At 52.9% G+C, this 19,890-nt stretch overlaps 2 protein-coding genes across 3 annotated transcripts; both read right to left on the bottom strand.

Annotated features, from left to right (window-relative positions):
- Positions 1 to 364: 364 nt before the first annotated feature.
- On the bottom strand, positions 365 to 9,112 carry PYCR2 (pyrroline-5-carboxylate reductase 2). Its single transcript, XM_022579341.3, has 7 exons — positions 8,860 to 9,112; positions 8,489 to 8,559; positions 7,296 to 7,475; positions 6,980 to 7,201; positions 6,670 to 6,762; positions 6,321 to 6,484; positions 365 to 5,694 (listed from the first exon to the last, which is right to left on the bottom strand). The coding sequence occupies exons 1-7, from the start codon at positions 8,924 to 8,926 to the stop codon at positions 5,529 to 5,531; spliced, it is 963 nt and encodes a 320-aa protein (XP_022435049.1). The 5' UTR covers positions 8,927 to 9,112; the 3' UTR covers positions 365 to 5,528.
- A 6,499-nt stretch (positions 9,113 to 15,611) lies between these two features.
- On the bottom strand, positions 15,612 to 19,234 carry LOC149750428 (left-right determination factor 2-like). 2 transcript variants are annotated; one of them, XM_089895389.1, is made up of 5 exons: positions 18,985 to 19,234; positions 17,858 to 17,886; positions 17,640 to 17,755; positions 17,177 to 17,419; positions 15,612 to 16,152 (listed from the first exon to the last, which is right to left on the bottom strand). In XM_089895389.1, the coding sequence occupies exons 1-5, from the start codon at positions 19,232 to 19,234 to the stop codon at positions 15,789 to 15,791; spliced, it is 1,002 nt and encodes a 333-aa protein (XP_089751515.1). In that variant the 3' UTR covers positions 15,612 to 15,788. The 2 variants fall into 2 exon arrangements, with proteins under 2 accessions (XP_089751515.1, XP_089751492.1); XM_089895366.1 differs by having other exon boundaries at positions 17,640 to 17,886.
- Positions 19,235 to 19,890: the final 656 nt, after the last annotated feature.

A 19,890-nucleotide genomic window follows, 5' to 3' on the forward strand; every position in this document is an offset into this window, starting at 1 on the left:
AGAAAGAGGAAATCTTGCGGTGTGGGATTGCAGAAAGCGTTGGGGGTGGGGTGGGGGGTGATGGGAGGGAGACAGGAGGGAGGGGAGGGGGGAGGGGTGGGAGACACACCACTGTGTCCGGGCAACACTGTCATCTGCCGAGGTGCCACCTGGCTGCGCGGTGACTCAGCCTTCACTAAGGCTTAACCCAAAGCAAAGACCAGCCTGGGAGAAGCACATGCAATTATTATTATTTTTCCATTTTAATGTAATAATAATAAATTGAAACCAAAGCAGACGAATGACTTGCACGAGGTCACCTGGCCAGTGAAGATTAGAACCCAGACCTTTGTTCTTTCTGTTACCAGAAATGCATTAACCAAGCTGGCAGAAGGAAAACAATCTTTACTGTGATGTAATTGAAAACATACTACAAATGAAATTCCAGTTCAATATTCAGGTCTTACAATTCAGGGTGACCAGTACCCGAGAGGTGCTGGGGTTTCTCAGCTTCTCCAGGTCACCACTATCAACGTATCTTGATTGACAGGAGAAGTCTCTGATGTCTAACCAAATATATTGCTGCTGCAGCCCACCGAGTGCATTCCTGGTTGTTTTTATCTTCAAGGAAGAGAGAACACTTATCCATGTAACCCTTTCTAAAATTGAAAGCTGTTATGAAATTGATTTCCATCCCAATCCCATTTTACCTAAACATTCCTGAGGTGCTTCCCTCTTACCTAAGGCACCCCAGAGCTGTATGAAATTACAGATGGCTTTGAGGTGTCCACATGCTGAAAAAGCTCTCAGGCAGCCCTGAGGGAGGAACAGGGTGCACTAATAGAGGTGCCCCCGAGACAGAGTGGCCAGGATAGAAATTCACTAAGAGTTCCCCACAACCCAGCCAATCTAGCACGAGCACAGCATCTCAGAAGTGCTCAGCAAACACTGGCTGATTGAATAAAAGAGTCAGAACTCAACAGTTGAGGGTCAGGCTGGGAGCTGAACAGGGCTTTCACCCCAGTAAACCAGAAGCTTCTCGAGGCACAGCAAGTAAGAGCCCAAACTGACATTTAAGCAGAAGAGTTGTCATTCATTCATTCATGACTGTATGCATTCATTCAGCTGTGTTTACTGGGTGTCAAGCATTAGGACCAGGAGGGATGGCCTACAACCCAGCCTGTTCCCCATACCTGGAAGCACCCAAGTTGGTGGTGGAAACAGACAGGAAAACAGGTGATTACCACACCACGTGGTCAGTGTCACTGGGGAGGAGTCCCAGGTTCCACAGGAGCCCAGAGCTGGGCTCCTGCCCACAGTGACACAGAAGGTGGGCCCGGGTGGAAGGAAGAGGCTGGGCCCAGAGCACCCATCTGTCCACCTTTGCCAAGGAGGACACACTCATGCCCAGAGTGTTCCTGGATGCAGCGCAAGACCAGAGTAGGGCACTCGGGTCGCTCCAGCCTTGGGGCAATGCGTCCTGCTAGAGCACTGCACAGCCAGGGCAGCCCGGCAGCCCCCTGAAGGTCTACAGAATGTATTTGGTGACTAGGTAACACCCTCGTATGATTCCTAAATCAGTACACTGCAAAAAGGTTTATAATGAGATGTTACTCCTGTCCCTGTTCCCGTCAGCCTCCTTCCCTCTGTCCCCCCACAAGTACCCCTTCTTGGTGTCTTGTGTATCCTTCTAGAGTTTCTTCATCCAATTTCGTATTTCCTCCTTTTCTTACATAAAGGTAGCAAGCTATCCACACTGGCTTGGACCTTGAAAAGAGGTGCATTTCATTTTCAAAACACTACTGATCTCAAGTAGACACGATATCCATTCTGCCTACGTTCTGGTTTATTGGTAAAAGGACAGCACAGGTCAAGGCTTTAAGTATTTGACTAGATATGCAGAAAGGCCTGTCTACACCATCGCGAACGGTGAGGGAAGAAGCACAGTCAGGCTCTCTGGTGTCCCTCCCCAGAGCGTTGCTTAGTAATGGTCACGTGCGGACAAGGATGAAGAAGGGTGTGTTTGTGCCCCATGCGGCCTGCCGGTGGGGATCAGGGGAAACATTTTAAAATCTTTTAACTATGGAGATCATGCCTGCTTATTGCAAGCAACAATCTAAAGCAAAATAAACAGAGAAAGAAATCAACTGAGAAGTCAACCTCAATCCCACTTCCCCAAAGTAACTATTGCTAACTTTTGGGCGGGAGGTCTGTGCCCCCATTTCACAGGAGAGCAAAACTGAGGCAATAGATGAGGGAGTGTTTGGGGGGTCCTGAGAGAAGTCAGTTATGAAACGAGGGCTGTGCCTGCTCTAGGCCCGGCTGCCCCCAGGGTCCAGGTGGAGAAGCAGAGAGTGGGGGAGGGCAGGCAGGGGGTTAGCTGGCGCCCTTCCTCACTCTTACCCATATCCGTGCTTCCTTTTCCTCTGCCTTCCTGTGTTTTCCACTTCTACTCCCTGTGTCCACATCTTTCCTCGGCCCTTGTGCAACTCAGAACAAGGACAAGTCTTCCTGACTGCGGCATGCCCAGGCTTCACAGGGCGCTTGGCACAGAGGGAGTGCTGCGCACGTGTTTCTTGGGAAGGCTGCCCTAGCCTCTCACACCAGCTTTTACTCCTACAAGGCGTCAGGAGGCATTCACGGGCTTTCCTGGTGGCTCGGGCCCCAGCCTCTAGACCCTCTGTCCAGGGTGTCCTCTGCAGCTCCAGCCCCCGCACCCATCAGCCCTGTGAGGAGGCGGGCAGCTGAGAGGGGCCGGCCTGAGGCCCCGCAGAAAGGCGACCGGAACTGGTTTCCAAGGGGTGGCCCTCTTCGTCTACGCCCTGGAGGCCTGGGGCCGCAGCCACCTTGGGTGAAATCTAGTCCTGCCCACACCGGGTCGAAGCTCAGAAGCAAAGGGCAGGGGGCCCTGAGCAGGTGAGGACCCACCTGAGCCAGGTGGACCCTACACACCAAAGCATGAGCCAGGGCCTAGCAGTTAGTAGGTCCTCAGTAAATGTGTGTTGGTGGATTTAGGCCTGGGAAGGAGGTGGCCTTGCAGGGGGGCAGAGGAGAGGAGATGAAGGGCAGTCTCCTGTCACCTAAGACAGCTTGCCAGCAGGATATGTGCAGAAAGGACAGAATTTGGTATCAGACTTGGATTTGAGCCCTGGTACCACTTCCTAGCTAATTAAACCAGGGACTGAACTCGGGCCACAGCAGTGAAAGCCCAGAATCCTAACCCCTGTGCCACAAGGGAACTGCCTATTTCCTTTTTTTTAAGTTTTATGAAGTGTAACTTATACACCGTAAAATTCATGCACTTTAAGTTTACGATTCAATGACTATGTCCAGAGTTGTGCAATCATTGCCATAATCTGATTTTAAATCACTTCATCACTCCAGAAGAAACCCTGTCCTCGTCCCATTCCCACCCCAGCCCTAGGCAACCAGTCTATCTCTGTAGAGTTGCATTTTCTGGACATTTCATGTAAATGAAATCATATAATGTGTGGCCTTCTGCAAGCAACTTCCTTAACATGATGTTTCTGGGGTTCGTATGTTGTACCATGTGTCACTACTTCCTTTTTATTACTGAATGATATCCATCGTGTGGGTATAACACATTTTATCCCTTCACCAGTTTTTCAGCATTTGGGTTGTTTTCACTTCTTGGCTATTTTCAGAAAGGCTGCCACAAAGAATCATGAGCAAGTTTTTGTGTGGACATCTGTTCTTATCTCTCTCGGGTAGGTATCTACAAGTAGAATTGCCTGGTCATACGGCAACTCTGTTTAACCTTTTGAAGAACTACCAGACTGTTTTCCAGAGTTGCTGCACCATTTTACACCCCTACCAGCAATACACAAGGGTTCTAACTTCTCCACATCCTTGCAACATTCGTTATTATCCTTTTTATTTTAACTAGAAGTCACACTAGTGGGTGTGAAGTGGTATCTCACTGGGTTTTGGTTTGCATTTCCCTCATTACTAATGATGTCGAGCATCTCATTTGCCATTTGTAAATCTTCTTTGGTGAAAGGTCTGTCATCTTTTTGGACCACTTACTTAACCTCTTACTCTTAATTATACCCAGCTCCTAAGGCCATGAGACTTTATGTAGAGGGTTTGCAAAGGGGCTGCCATATAATGAGGGCTTAAAGATGACAGCTTTTAGTATTGTCGTACTCGTTGTCACTTTGGCCCCCTAGGAATACGCTGGAGTTGGGGCCCAGCTGCCCTCCCTCCTCAGGGGAGGGTGAAGGATGAGCTCCACTGGCACAAGGGTCCACATGTTCTAGATGTTCTGCTGAGCAACTCCACACGATCTCATTTCATACCCACCAGAACCTTTTGATGAAGCGTGACCTCCATATTTCTAGGGATGAAACCTTAAGGTCCAAGATATTCAGTACCTTCTCCAAGGTCGCCTAGTTGAAAGCGGTGGGAACTAAGATGTGAACTCAGAGCTGATGTTGAAGCCAGTGCCACAGGCAGGAGCTGGTGGGGACAAGCACCAGAGACACGGCCTGCAGGGGGAACCTCCAGGCTCAGTCTGGCTGTGTGGACGGCCCCACAACTGATCAACAACTCAACTGGAGTAAGCTGCTTATCCCCTTCAGGCCTCGGCATCCTCTATAAAGTCAGAAAAAGAATAGTTCCTCCCTCGGAGGGCACCTGTCTGGATCCGATGTAGCGCCCGGCCCACTACAAGCAGGCAGCTTCCTCCTTTGTGTCTGGGCTGCGGCCAGCCCCCCACCAAGGCCACTTGGCTCTTCTTTGCCCTGAGCTTTGGCCCATCCTAGAACACAATCTCCTGACCCTGACCCTGACCCTAGGGGCCGGGCTGGAGCAGGGTGTCATTACAGCTCTCAGGGCCTGGCCCCTTATTTCCTCTCATCCCTGCTTCTTGCCTTTAGGCAGTACTCTCCCAAAGCTGGAGCACCTGGAGAGGGCCTCGAGTTCTCTAGAATGATGACTTAAGATAAAGCATAAGAAAAGCAGGGTAATAAAAAATAAAGCTTTGTTAAAGCAGCTAAGCTTAGCAGCACTGAATAACACATTTCAATGGTATACCTCGGAAGCAAGAGTTAAATAGAAGTCTAATAGGTGCATTTCTGATTAACTATGATCATTCTAAGTCACTCTCTTCTTTTCCATTTACCGATTCAAAGAGAAAAGCTCTTGTCATGTTTTGTACCTCTTACCTCCTTGACTTGGCAACAGACTGACCCTGCCTTGGGCTCCAGCCGGAGGACCCCAGGTGAGGGGATCATGAGCTGAAGGTCTCCAGATCTCCCTATGGAGCTGGGGCTCTGACTGGAGTCCCAACCTCTCTCTCCTGTAACCGTGTGAGGTGTGCAGGGCTGCATCTCGTTTCCAGCATCCACCACCCCTTCAGAGCACCTTCTAACTGGAGACAGGAGGGGAAACTAGTGCTGCTTGGTCTGAACAGACTTGAGGAGGTTTTATCACAAGGACCTGAAGACTGACTGAGCCTACCCCTGCACTGCACAGCGTCCCTCATCCGAGGGCTCCGGTCACAGAGAGAAGGGCAGACCGAGGCTGCCTTAGTCTCTTTTGCCTCCTGGGACTGGGCTTCTTGTGAGGAGCTTCCCTGAGCTGGAGGGGGTCAGTGAGGTCACTGTGCGGGAGTCCAGCTTCACTCTGTCCAGGAGGGTCTTCTTGAGGGCAGCTGGGGAGATCTTTTCTTGGTCGGCCATGGACTGCAGCTCTCTGCAGACAAAGCCCCAAGAGGTTGAAGGAGGAGCCAGAGCTGCACGAGGCTTCCCCATCCACTTAACCCCCAACCCTTGTTGACCTGGTACCAGCCAAACTTAGAACCCCAAACCAAAAACTCCCCTAAGCTTCCTAGAAGTGCTATTTAACTAAGTAGGGGTTACTACATAGATGCAGAGCTTTAAGTGTTATCTGTGATCAGATGGGGAGAGAGAGTGTGGAAAAATCACAGGACTGGAGGTCAAAGACTTGAGGTCAAATCCTGCCTCCATCACTTACTAGCTGTTTGACCTTGGGAGAGCTGTATCTCTAAGCCTCGACTTCCTCATCTGTAAATCAAGCTAACCCCAGCTATCAGAACTGTGTGAGAATTAAATGAGGGCCTACAAACCCTTACCTAACAAAGTCTAATAAATCGTGGTTATTAACAGAGCACATAAAAATAAATAAATTTTAAAAATTAAAAAAATAATAATAAATTAAAAACAAAACAAAACAAAACAGAGCACAGACTCCAGCATTGGTAATGGGACCAAAGATGGCAGATTCTGCAAGACGGTGTGCAGCCCATACTGGGGCTGGCTGGGAGTAGAGGGCCTGGGCAGAGGAGGAGAGAGACCCACCGTGTTTGGATGCAGGAGGCCTCAACTGCGTTGATGAGCAGGGAGCGGAAGCCCCCGCTCTCTAGGACGTGCAGGGCGTGGATGGTGGCCCCCCCAGGGGAGCAGACATTGTCCTTGAGCTGGCCCGGATGCTGCTCTGAGTCCAGCAGCATCTTGGCAGCCCCCTAGGGCAGGAAGGAAGCATTAGAGCAGAAAACAGCTGGTGCCCCTTGAGATGAGCTTCTCCACACCCACTGCTCCTCCCCAATCCTTATCCCAGCTTCCCAACCAAGCCCTGCCCCGGCCCAGTGACCCCTAAGAACCCCATCCCCACACTGTGGTCCAGAACACGCAGGCAGAAGATACTGACCAACAAGGCCTGGGCCCCCAGTCGGACAGCCAGGCGCCTCGGCAGGCCCATCTTCACCCCACCGTCGGCCAATGCGTCCAGGGCCATGAACGCCTGTGGAGACACTCACTGAGCCCTGGGGCAGCAGGCGCTCAGGGGCCCGCCCTAGAGTCTACTTTTCCTGATGACTGGAACTAGCTCCAAGGGTTGACCGCCTCCACCAGCCTGCCTTGCCCAAGAGGTGGGTGACACCCCCAGCCCAGGCCTGCCTCCCAGCCCATCTTGTGCCCCTAGGTCCCCAGAAGGCTGCGTAAGTATATGAGGGCCTCACATAGGCAGGCCCGCTGCCACTGAGCCCTGTGACGGCGTCAATCAGGTCCTCCTCCACCTCAGTGCAGAAGCCTACGCTGCTCATGAGCTGCTCCAGTAGCTGCCCATCTTCCACCAGGGCGTGGGTGCCCGTGGCGTACACTGTCGCGCCCTCTCGCACCAACACGGGCGTGTTGGTCATGCAGCGGATCACCTTGGGGGCCGGTTGGAATGCCATCAGCTTCTGGGGTTAAGGCAGAGGGCCGAGTGAGTGGCCAGTCCCACTAGCACCCACCCCTCCTCCCCTCACACAGGACTGCCAGGGCCGAGGTGGGCACCTTCTCGACAGAGCTGATGGTGACGCCTGCCGCGCAGGAGACCACAATGTGCCTGGCCTGGACATCGGCCCCGATCTCGTCCAGGATGAAGGGGATGATGTGTGGCTTCACGGCTAGGAACAGGACGTCACTGTGCCTCACTGTCTCCTTATTACTCCGGGTCAGGCTCACACCCATCTTCTGCGGGAGGAGACCACTGGGCTCACGGTGTGCAGCAGCCTCACTAGGCCCAGGAACTCCCAAGGAGCAGCTGAATCCCCCAACAAGCCTGGAATTCCCTGCCCCAGCCCCTCAGGGTCTGTCTGCCCCTACCGCCACCGGCACAAAGTTTTCCGATGTTGCTACCGGGCAAGTGAGCATAGGTGCTGGACGCGGACAAGCTTCCCCATGGCAACCAGGAAATAGCTGTCCCCCATCCCCACTTCTCTGGCACCCAAGGCACCCCTCTGCCAGGTAAGAAGTCTCCATGGCTGGAAAGTGGCAAAGGGAAAGGTGAAATGCTAGTAGTGCCCAATGGTCGGAAGCGAGGCCGTATTCCAACTCCAGACACTTGTTCATCAGAGTGCAGTCTCTGTGTGGTCCAGGGGTGGGCTGGAGGACACCCATCTCTCTAAGACTCCATACGGAGAAGCAGGGCCCTCCAGTGCTGGTAACATCAGCCATCCCAGGCACAGACACTGCCTGTCGCCCGCCTCATTAGACATCCTCTCCCACACTGCTCAGGTTTGGGGTGAAGACTTGGGATATTCTTTTTTTAGACAGAGGAACAACTAACCTGCCAGGTTCTTTCCCAACACGCTCTTTTATGCCTCAGAATAATTCAGCTAAGTGGCTATTGTGGTCTCCATTTTATAAATGAGGAAACTGAGCGTCAGAGTAGCCGAGGACCGTAAGGCCACTTAGCCAGTGGATGAAGAAAAGTGAGTATTTTATTGGATACCTACTATGCGCCAGGTGCTTTCCATACATAAAACCTCAACTAACCTTCTAACCACCCCAGTATCTGGATTAGAACCCAAGTCTGTCTGCCTGGGTGCTCCCACCACCCTGAGCTGCCCCATGGAAGGTGGAGGATTATGCTCCTGGTGGGTAGGTCAGCGCCGACCATGGACCAGCACAGGGGCTCAGCTCATCAGGCCATCCTTCTCCTGGGCCTTCACCCTCTTCCCCAGTTACCCCCCTGCCCCACCTACCCTGAGCGCGGACACTGTGGGCAGGTCCATGTCCGGGGAGCTGGCTATTATCTTGTGAGCCGACAGGATGCCTGGAGAAGACAGGGCTTTTCAACTGGGGATCATGGCCCACCCGGTTCCCATGCTTTCCCCGGGAAAGCAGAGTCAAAACCCACGACGTTCTGACCGTTGTGGAGACGGCTGCTAGTGTCTTTCTCCCCGCTCAATCCCTTACGCGGGCATGACTCTCTTGCTGCTTAAGAGGAGTTTCCTCTCCCCCAGCAGACACAAATTCCCCTTTCTTCATTCATTCACGTTCGTGGGGTGGAGGGCGGTTCACAGGGTAGGCTAGGAACCGTCCGCACATCCGCCTCCCGCCTCCAGGCGCTTACCTGCGGCCGTGAAGCCCCGCGCCAGGGCACAGGCCAGCTGGCCAGCGCCGATGAAGCCCACGCTCATGGTTCCAGGGTCTGCGTCTGCCGGGCCGCCGCAGAATTCGGCTCAAAGGTGCCCTAAAAGAAGAGTGGAGAACGGAGGGCACAGCGGGCGCAGAGCCCCGGACCCGAATCCCGGGAGCTGCCCGCAGCTTCCGGGCCGGATCCCGCCACCCCTCCTCATTCACACTCACCGACTGCGCCGCAGGAGCCCAAGTGTCCCCGCCCCTCCAGGACGACCAATCCTAGGCCGGGACGAGGCCGTGTGCCCGCCTCCTGCGCACGGGATTGGCGGGTGGAATCTCGGACGCGGCGCGTGAAGCCGGGATTTCCGCCTCATGTGGGCCCCACCCCTGGGGGCCGGAGAGCCCAGCCATTGGAAGCCGCGTGGGGCTCAGCGCTGAGGCCGGGCAGAGGTCTGGCTAATGTTATTCTTGGTGCTGGCCATGAGCCGCACCTCGAGGGCAAGAGGAGCTCTCCAGGTTGCTGATTTGAGGGGACGAATGTGACGCTCTTGGCGGGGCTTCAGACAGGAGCTTGGGGACCTGTGGGCTCCGAGCCAGGCGCCTCGGTGCGCCCGCGTTGGAGCTGGGAGGCCCCCGGCTGCCGCCCGCTCCCTCCCGGCCCGCGCGGGGAGGCAGCGGGGGAGCCGCGGTTACTCACTTGAACTTGCGTGGTTCACGCGATTGGTCTTATTAACTAGATTGCGAATAGGGTCAGTTCCTCTGTTTAGGAAATGATGGGCTCCTTAGAGCCTGACTAAAGTAACCCCGACCACCGCCACCTGCTTTAAAACGCTCCACAAATGTGATGTTTACGTTTTCATCAGTAGTAAATATAAGTACTACGGGGGACAGGTGACAGAGGAAGGAGATGGCATCTCAAGAGGGAGGCGTCTCAGAACAGCAGGAGAGACAGTTGGTTCACCACCGCCTCTCTCAGTCTTTCTACAGGCCTTTCCGTATAATCCACACCCCACCCCCAGGCTTCCTGCAATGTTCCTCCAGTTGATCACGTCCAGGAGGACACGTCCCTGGTTCTTGAGTTTCTGGACCCTTAAAAGTGAGGACCAGGGACTTACCTGGTGTTGCAGTAGTTAAGAATCCACCTGACAATGCAGGGGACGCCGGTTGGATCCCTGGTCCTGGAAGATCCCACATGCCCACATGCCGCGGAGTAACTAAGCTGGTGTGCCACAACTATTGAAGCCGCGCGCCTAGAGCCCGCGGGCCACGACTGCTGAGCCCGCGTGTCACAACTACTGAGCCCGCGTGTCACAACTACTGAGCCCGCGTGTCACAACTACTGAAGCCACAGCAATGAGAAGCTCGTGCACTGCAGTGAAGAGTAGCACCCCCCTTCCTTTGGCAGCAAAGAAAACCCAACGCAGCCAAAAATTAATTAATTTTTAAAAAGTGAGGACCAAATATTTACTGTGAAGCAAAATTACATTTCTATAACTTTCTCTGATTAGGAAAGTAATACATGTATATTGAGAAAAAATTTAGAAAATACAAAAAAAGTAAAAGTCAAAATCACCCATAGCCATACTTCCTAAGGATCATTTTCTGCAGACATTTTTTTTCCTTACACATTATTTTGTATGCATACATACCTTTTCCATCGTTGGAAATAAATGATATACATGTAGTTTTGAAATTTCTATACTAGATATACAATAAATATTTTCCAATGTCACTGAAAAGTTACTTAAAACAAGATTTTAGTGACTACTTAGCGTTCCATTAAATGGATGCACTGTACTAATTTAGCCATGCTCTCAAAGATCAGCATTAGGTTTATTAATTCATTCAATATATATTTATTGAGCCAGTTTCTGGGGATCCAGCCACGAACAAAACAGACAAAAGTCCTTATCTTCATAAAACCTATATCAATTTTTTAAATTATTGTTCATACTACTGTGAGAAAGTCTTTGCCTAACTCTTTGACTATTTCCTTAGCTTGGATCCCTGAAAGTGAGATCTCGTGGTTCTGTGTGTAGAAGCCTTAAATGCTTCCCATAGTGGCCATGTTGCAGCCCAGCCTAGTTGTCACCAGCGTGGGCTCTGACACCAGAAACCCTACAGCTCACACTAGCTGAAGGAAGAGGGGGACTTATGACACAGCCCTTAGGAAAGGTGCCGAGGAGCTCACTAACCAGAAGGAACACCTACATCACGAGGACCTTGGGGACTGGAACCAGAACTTCCTAACGGTGCCTGTGCTTCTGAGGGATGCTCGGGTTCCCCACGGTCCACTGGGAGGCTGCAGGGCCCCCTGGCCGTCTGGCTCTGGGCTGCAGTACAAAAGGTTGTGCACGGGCTTCCCTGGTGGCGCAGTGGTTGAGAGTCCGCCTGCCGATGCAGGGGACGCGGGTTCGTGCCCCGGTCTGGGAGGATCCCACGTGCCGCGGAGCGGCTGGGCCCGTGAACCATGGCCACTGAGTCTGCGCGTCCGGCAACGGGAGAGGCCACAACAGTGAGAGGCCCGCATACCGCAAAAAAAAAAAAAAAAAGGTTGTGCGCCGAGTGTGTGTGTGTGCGTGAGTGTGTGTGTGTTGGAGTGGGGTGAGGTGTAGGAGACACCAGTATCTCACACCTGCAGTCCCCTTACACACATCCATCCCTTACCTGGTTGCCTTGGTAACTCCTGCCTCAGCTTCCAGGAGTGGAGGTGAAATATGAGGAGGACTGGAGAGCCTGGGAAAGGAGGCCGAGTTGGTGGCCCCCAGTGCTGGCTTGATTCCCAGCCAGGGCAGGCCACGTAAGACAGGGAGCAGCCAAAGCACTTGGTCCTCCTGACTAAGCCTGAACATGTGAACTCCTGACCAGAAACTGGCTATTTTTAGTGGTACTTTGTGATCTTTTTTTTTTTTTACCCCCAGAGTTTAAAGTTTATGCATACAAAGTTTTAAATATATATTTTAATTGTAGGCAATCCCATTTCATTTTCTTATAATGACCTTGCTGACTCTAAAGGCTCATTTTGTCTGCGCAGCGGCCCCTGCTGTGGCTCCCATGGCCATAACGTTTGATGCCTGTGAAGTTCCTTTGGGTACAAGTGTTGGATGGATGAGATGAGATGAGATGAGAAAAGACCCGTCCTCCCCACCCAGCCACTTAGGACATACCATCAGGAAGCCTGGTGCTGCCATTCTGCCATGGACATATACTCTCCTTCTCTGGCACCTGTCTTCTTGGGTGCCTACTCTATCACTTTATTCCATCTGAACAGACAGAGAAGTCCAGAAAGGAAACGGGGAGTTCACTAAGCTTCCAGGACTGCCCACCTCACTCCTCTCCTCTGATCCTCGCATCCACCAGTCAGATGGGTTGAGCTGTTCCTGCCCTTCCTCCCTTCTCACCCCCCACCCCACGGTCCTGCCCCCTCTTCACCTCCAGCTGTCCCAACAAAGTGGACAGTGCTTCATTTCTGCTTTCACTTGTCCAGGGTCTTCACTCTCAAGGCTTCAGGACATCCTTCCTGGTCTGTCTCTGGATAGCAGGCTCATCTTCCTAAGAATGGAGATGATTCAGGGAATGAGGGCGAATCCTGAGCTGCTCCCAGCCAGTCAAATGGCAGGTCCCCTTGACTCCTTTCCGATATAGGAATCTCCAGGGAGTCACACTTTGCAGGCATACTTGCCTTGCTGTTGTTGTTCTTATACCAATAATCCATGTTTACTGTAGAACAATTAGAAATTAGATCAAATGGAAAAATGAACACTGCCTTTAATCCCACCACCTAAAGAGAATCAATGTGACTCTTTTGGAATATGACTCTACACCTCTTTTTCATATGCGGTAAGGCCCACCTTAACCTTGATTTTTCTTTTTTTTTTGACCATGCCACGCGGCTTGTGGGATCAGGCTTTTTCCCCGACCAGGGATCGAACCTGGAGCCCTTGGCAGTGAGAGCGCTGAGTCCTAACCACTGGACCACCAGGGAATTCCCTTAACCTTGATTTTTTAAAACAGGTATGTACTCCTGTTGTATGTAAACAGGTCAGGTTGTGTATGAACAGGAGATTCAAAAACCGAAACAATTTTGTTTTAGGATGGTGGGATTATGGGTAGTTTTCAATTCATTCAAAATTATCTGTAATGTTGTTACTTTACTCAGTGGAAAAAAATTGTAATTACAGCTCACTTCTAATGGGATTTGGTTCACTGTCTGTAATAGTTTTCTGCTGCTGCCGTAAGAATTCACCACAAAGTTAGCAGCTTAAAACAAAACGGATTAGTTATCTCACATTCTGTGGGTCAGAAATCTGAGTGGGCCCAACTGGCTTCTGTGCGCCAAATCAAGGTGTCAACTGATCTGGGTTCTTATCTGGAGGTTCTGGGGGGAAATCGGCGTCCAGTCTCATTCAAGTTGTTGGAAGAATTTGGTTCCATGTGGCTGTAGGACTGAGGTCCCTTTTCCTTGCTGGCTGTCAGCTGGGAGTCATTCTCACCTTCTAGAAGTTACTCACATTCCCTGGCTCATGGTCCTTTTCATCTACAAACCGGCAATGGCAGATTGAGTCCTTCTCAAGCTTTGAATCTCTTTGACCTCCCCTTCTGCCTCATCTCTCCTGCCTCCAGCTGGAGAGAGCTCTGCTTTCATGTGATTAGATCGGGTGCATCGGCATAATCCAAACCAATCTCTCTATTTTAAGGTCTGTAAACTTAATTACATTTGCGAAGTCCCTTTACCATGTAACAGAACACAGTCATAGTTTCTAAGGATTGGGGGGCATGGACGTATTTGGGGAGAACATTTTGTCTACCACATTGTCTCCCTGCGCTGATGGGCACATCCTTACTTTTTGAAATGAAGGCGATTTCCTAGGTATTTTTAGCTCGCATGGGATGATGTGAGCAGGCCCATCCTTGCCACTGATTGCATGTGACTGGTTAGGAGTCCACAGACCTTTTAGAACCACAGATACATCACTGAGAAGCTGGTAGAATTCTTTAGATGATTTTGATATCCTTCTTGTAGAGAAAGCGACTGTATGCCCTGGTACTCACAACATGCCAAGTGGCAGTTCTCCATTTTGATGTCTTACAGAGGTAAGATAGCCATTTACAAGTCAGAGACAAATCTTCTCTCCCCATCTCCAACAATATTCTTGCCAAGTCCTCAAGTCCTGCCTGTCCATAGACTAGCTCCTTTTCCCCTTTGCTATTCAGTTGCTATTAATTAGCTTTGTACGCCAAAATAGAAAATCCATGAACTTCAATAAGTCAGGCATAAGGAAACCCCGTTGAGCGGGAAAGGTAAATGTAGGGGAGTTGCCAGATGTGGCAGCTTCCAAATGACAAGTTAACTAATGCCTGTGTCATCAGCAGAGCATGGGGCATGCTGATCTCTACCCCATAGATTTGCATTGCCTCAGCCTTGATTTCTTCATCTGAAAAATGGGAATAATAATACCTACCTCAAGGAGTAGTTGCAAGAATTAAGTCGTATAATGTATATGAGGTTGCCTAGCATAGGTCCCAGGTTCAGAGTGAATGCTCAGTAAACATTCGCTTGCCTTCCCTGTCCCCAGAACCACTAATACAATAATTGTTTACAATACTATTTTTGGAATGAGAGTTGGAGGGATATAAATATTACAAATAAAAGGAGAGGGCTTCCCTGGTGGCGCAGTGGTTGAGAGTCCGCCTGCCGATGCAGGGGACACGGGTTCGTGCCCCGGTCTGGGAAGATCCCACATGCCGCGGAGCAGCTGGGCCCGTGAGCCGTGGCCACTGAGCCTGCGCGTCCGGAGCCTGTGCTCTGCAACAGGAGAGGCCACAACGGAGAGAGGCTCGCGTACCGCAAAAAAAAAAAAAGCCAAACAAATAAAAGGAGAATCTAAACCGTTATTACAGTCTTCAGCGCCACCTAGGGGTTGGGGGATCTTGGTCACGCCCATTCTTCAGATCCTTATGTCGCTCTCATTCCCCATTATTGCTCCCTCTCTCCTACGTCAAGGACACTACAAATTAAATACAGAGACACAGAGTGAAACATCACTTTTATTTCAGCAGATTATCTACATTCGATTGTTTTCTTTTTGCTAAGTTAAAAAAAAACACACGTAAATACATGTGGGTTCTGGTGATAAGTTCTCTAAAATAGTGGGGGAAATAACCTACATATGCACAGGCAATGCTCTGTCTCTGGAGGAGCAGAGGAGTGGGTGAGTTTAGGGCTGTCTGATCCCCAGGGCGATGAAGTCCTAGAGCTGAATCCCAAATCCTCCTTTTTAAAAGGAAATGGTGGCCCAAAGGCTTCTGCATTTGTCTGAGGTCACAGTTTATGGCCCTATTAGATCCAGAAACCAGGTATCCTGATACCCTGTCCACTGCACCTAGCCTAAAGCCCTTCATTCTCCCTTCTAGCACTCTCTCAGGGGACTGGGGACCCAAGTATATGTACAAAAGCCCAGAGTGGATCAACATTTTGGTGAATGGGGCTTCTTTTTAGACCTCCTCCCTACCTAGGGGCAACAGAGGGATTTTTTGTTTTGTTTTAATTCCTCATATAATAGAGTAAATCAGTCTATTTTCGCACTTCTCATTGTAGGGTCTGTTGTCCCATACTCGGTTGAGAATCTGCTAGAGAACAGAAGCTCCTAGCTGACAATCTGTCCCTGCTCAGCTATATCCTTTATCAAGTAGGCTGGGATTTCCCTCTACAGCTCTGCAATCGGGTTGCATTAATTACTCATGTAAGTGCTTAGGGTGGGTGACAGACAGGAGAGCAAGAAATGGAAGAACACATGAGACAGGTAAAATAGGGGCACTCAATTGGGGCAGGGGTAACTTGCTAAGTAGAAAATTAAGACCTATGTTAAGACCTGCTTTGTGCACGTGTCTAGTCAGAGCCTCCATGGCTGCACCCCACACCTACGGCTCCAGCTTCCTTGGTACAGGCGCCCCATCCGAGGCACAGCTGCACTTCTGCACCCTCATGTTGGGCAAGCTGACCACCTGGGGCCTGGGCTTGCCTCCCTCTGGGATGCTGACAATCATGGGCAGCGAGGTCGTCTCTGAGGCGATGCACTGTCTCGGCCCCAGAAATGGCCACTTGAAGGTCAGGGACTCTGGGGGCTGCTGGCAGGTGCCCACACACTCATAGGCCAGGAAGCCTGGGGGCTCCAGGACCCAGTTCTCAGCCCACTTCATCCCCTGCAGGTCAATGTACACCTCCCGGCGGCAGCAGCGGGTGCCCTCGGTCGCTGGTGCCTTAGGATCACAGTTTCCCTGAGCTCTGTGGGGGGCAAGGAGAGGCAGAGTCAGAGGTCAGCTGGGAGGGCAGAGGTCAGCTGGGAGGGCAGAGGTCAGCTGGGAGGGCAGAGGTCAGGGAGCCCAGGGCGGGGCTTAGTGGGGCATCTGGAGGGAGATTTATGGTCCATCTCTTGTTATGTTCAAAATGCTGGCTATTTGTGATAAGTGGTGAATGAATAAACATATCCAAAACATAAATTATAAATCAGTTACTGTTCACTAAAGGTTTCCTATTATGCTAGGCACTGAACTAAGTACTTTACATATATTATCTCAGATGATACTTGCATTTCATCCTCAGATGAACCTTGAAGAGGTTCCAGTATCATTCCCATTACACACGAGGACACAGAGACCCAAAGGTGTTAAGTGACATGCCAGAGTTCCTGCAGCAGTAGAAGGCAAAGGTACATGCACCCAGGCTGTACGATTCCAAAGCCCTGTTATTAATCACCCTACTACACAGCTCCATCCACTCCAAAGAGCTAACTCGTCCCAAGAAGAAAGAATTCACCAATGCCAGAGGAAAGCTGTTTAACCCTAGTAACCGCTAATGCTAATATTTTTCAAAGAATTAATCAGGGAAGAGGGTAGAGTGAAAATAGATGATTACAATAATGTATACGTATCAATGACAACATAAAGCTTGTTGAAAATACCTGAAGTTTTTTGGTTTTTGGTTTTCAGTTTTTGGTTTTGTTTGTTTTCTTTTTGCCTGTTGGTTGGCTTACGGGATCTTAGCTCCCCGACCAGGGACTAAACCTGCACCCCCCTCACCCCCCGCCCACAGTGAAAGCGAGGAGTTCTAACCACTGGGGTTCCAGGGAATTCCCTGAAGATATTTTCAATAAAATATTTGGATAATAAAAATTCCTACCATTAGAAACTCTTAACATGTAGTGGGGAATCAGTTGCATCCTGGGGCTATCTGCATCTGCCCCCCGGCTGGTCCCCGCCGCCGTGGGCCTGGACCACCCAGTCTACTAGAGTCCTGGCCCTGCACCTACCCGTAATCCCTGAGGTCCAGGGTGTGCAGCTCCAGCTGGGGCTCCCGCTGCCCGGCGCCCGACGGCCCCTGCGAGGCGAAGCGGACCAGCGTGTGGGCGCTGGAGGCCAGCGGGCCCAGGTGCTCCCGCTGCACCGACACCTGCAGCAGCAGCGACTGCCGGGGCCGGCGCAGCTGCTGCCAGAAGTTCACGGCGTCCGTCACGTCCAAGGCCTTCCAGCCGCTCTCGTGGATGGACACCAGCCTGCGACACCACACGGAGACACGGGCCCGCGCTGAGGGGTGGGGACTGGGGCGGCTGGAGTGGCCCCGGGGGGGGGGGCCTCTCCCTCCCCTCCCCTCTCCTCCCCTCCCCCCCAGGGGCCCCCCGCGCCGCCCCTCCTCCCCCAGGGCACCCCTCCTCCCGCGCCGGGCCCAGTCCCCCTCCTCATCCCCGCCCCACACCCCAGCCGCCACCTCCCCACCTGGAGTCGATGAGGGAGGTGCGGTTGGAACCGTCGTCGCGGACGTGCAGCCACTGGACGGTGATCCGGGCGCGGTCGCTGCGCGGGAAGAGCCGCTCGTGGCTGCGGAGCGCGGCCTTGGGGACCGGCTCCTGGAAGAGGCGCAGCACGGCCTGCACCAGCTCGCTGTGGGGCGGCAGCCGCTGCTCCATGTCGAACACCAGCAGGTGCGAGGAGACCTCGGACACCAGGAACCTGCCGGCCACCTCTGGGGACACGAGCGGGGTCAGCGGGACCCCTCCTGGCACCAGGGGAGCTCTGAGGGTGGCAGGGCCACTGAGGCGGCGGCCAGGCAGGGAGAGACCAGCCCCTGTTCTGTCTCCCTGGGCCAAGCTCAGTTACCTAAAAATCCCCCTATGTGTCTGGGCCTTGTTTGTAACAATCTCCGCCCAGCGGGAAGGCTGGCAGGGCTGACAGGGCTACCTCAGCTGAGATGCTGAAGATCAGAATCCTCCCCTGGGGGCACCTGGCCTTGGGTCTAGCTCTGGGCACTGAGGAGGAGAGTCCAGGCCCAGGGAGGTAAGAGGCTGAATAGGACTCAGGATGGCTGCCTCCCTGACAGCTGAATAGCTCGGCGTTACGCTACAGTGTTGTCCTGACACCTTTTCATCCACAGTAACGCACTTTAGTATTCACAGCGCTGGGAGATGGGTCAGCTAGAGTCACACCAGTGCTCCGGAGGAACAAACAGAGAAGCAAAAAGATGATTCTAAAACCATTTGCTCGGGCTTCCCTGGTGGCGCAGTGGTTGAGAGTCCACCTGCCGATGCAGGGGACACGGGTTCGTGCCCCGGTCCGGGAAGATCCCACATGCCGCGGAGCGGCTGGGCCCGTGAGCCATGGCTGCTGAGCCTGCGCGTCCGGAGCCTGTGCCCCGCAACGGGAGAGGCCACAACAGTGAGAGGCCCGCGTACCGCAAAAACAAACAAACAAACAAGAAAAACCATTTGCTCAAGGTCAGGCTACTGGTGGCAATGTGAAAACGGTACCCGGAAGCCCTGATTCTATGCCTCTCCCTAAGACTGTGCCAGGGTTCTCGCCACACCCGCACGCTCCCATTGGTTCTGCTTTCTCGTCTCCATCCTCATCTTCTCTGATGCCTTAGCTTTGGTCCAGCTCCTCCTGGCCCGGAGGGGTGGGGCCCTCAGTGCAGACAGAGACCAGGGGCCCGGGCCCAGCCTTCCTCACAGTCCATGGTCCCTCCTCATCGCCCTGTGGACCCTGCGCCCCCAGATCGCCTCCCCAGAGCAGCCCCCCCACCCCCACCCCGCGAGGACCAGGCTGCAGTAGGGAGGGAGGGCCTCACCTCGGAAGTTCTGGCTGAACCTCTTCCCCCGGGAGCGGGCCCCGTGGCTGCGCTGCAGCAGGGCCACATACTGGGCCCTCACGTGGGCAGGGATGATCAGCCTCTCCACATCGGCCTCGTCCAGGACGGGAGCCTCGCTGAGGCGCAGCTGCCGCAGCAGGCTGCCCAGGACCCGCTCCTCGGTCAGGGCCGCCCCGGGGCCGGCCAGGGGCAGCGCCCAGAGCGCCCAGCAGAGCCAGAGGGGCCGCATGGTGCTGCTCGGGAGCCGGAGGGGCAGAGCGGACGTGTCCCTGGACGAGGCTCCGGGAGGGTCCCAGCTGGGTGTGCTGAGGGCCAGGCTGGGCCAGCTTTATAGCCAGGCCTGGGCTGGGCCTGGGTGGTGGGAGGGAGGGAGCCCGGGAGGGAGGGAGGTCACACCCCTCGGACCTCCTGGGAGTTCAGCGGCCAGACAGGTCCCTGAGCCCCGAGGAGGGGGCTGTCTAGAAAGGGCACAAAGGGCTCTCCGGATGCCACACAGGCCTGGGGCCTCTGACCACTGCTGTCTGGCAGCTCAATAATAATTTTAGTGCCTATTGAATTTGCCTGACCCCACCTCAGTCCTAGTCTATGAAAAAGTGAGCCTATTCTGTGGAAACGAGTGTCCCATTAGCCGACTGCTTAAATCTCTTTCCTGCAGGCCAGTCTGGGTCTAGGTTTGCTCACTGAGAGGAAGGAGGGAAAGTGTTCTGCACTCCTGCCTGCTCCGGTCCAGGCCCCGTTCAGGGCACTTTCACAGAAGCCCCTTGAGTCGCCTCCCTCCATTCTCCAGTCCCTGCAAGCCCCCTCCCGCTCATCTCCACAGTCCCTCAGATGACCCTGTCCTCCCCGTGACAGAAGGAAGCTAGACGCTATCAGGACAGGGAAGCT

Source organism: Delphinapterus leucas, chromosome 1 (assembly GCF_059928025.1).
Source record: "Delphinapterus leucas isolate spDelLeu-1000000601 "Yukka" chromosome 1, BTC_Dleu_Yukka2, whole genome shotgun sequence".
Taxonomy (NCBI): Eukaryota; Metazoa; Chordata; class Mammalia; order Artiodactyla; family Monodontidae; genus Delphinapterus; species Delphinapterus leucas.

Bases quoted from the DNA above. Each gene is read 5' to 3' on its own strand.
- PYCR2 (XM_022579341.3), bottom strand. From the start codon at position 8,926: ATGAGCGTGGGCTTCATCGGCGCTGGCCAGCTGGCCTGTGCCCTGGCG. The intron at 6,763-6,979 runs GTGAGGCCCTCA...GTGTCTCCACAG, and splicing joins GTGGCAGCGGGCCTGCCTAT to GCGTTCATGGCCCTGGACGC. The intron at 6,485-6,669 runs GTCAGTATCTTC...TTCCTGCCCTAG, and splicing joins TGGGGGCCCAGGCCTTGTTG to GGGGCTGCCAAGATGCTGCT.
- LOC149750428 (XM_089895366.1), bottom strand. From the start codon at position 19,234: ATGCGGCCCCTCTGGCTCTGCTGGGCGCTCTGGGCGCTGCCCCTGGCC. The intron at 17,887-18,984 runs GTGAGGCCCTCC...TCGTGTCCCCAG, and splicing joins GTTCAGCCAGAACTTCCGAG to AGGTGGCCGGCAGGTTCCTG. The intron at 17,420-17,639 runs GTGGGGAGGTGG...GTGGTGTCGCAG, and splicing joins ACCTCCCTCATCGACTCCAG to GCTGGTGTCCATCCACGAGA.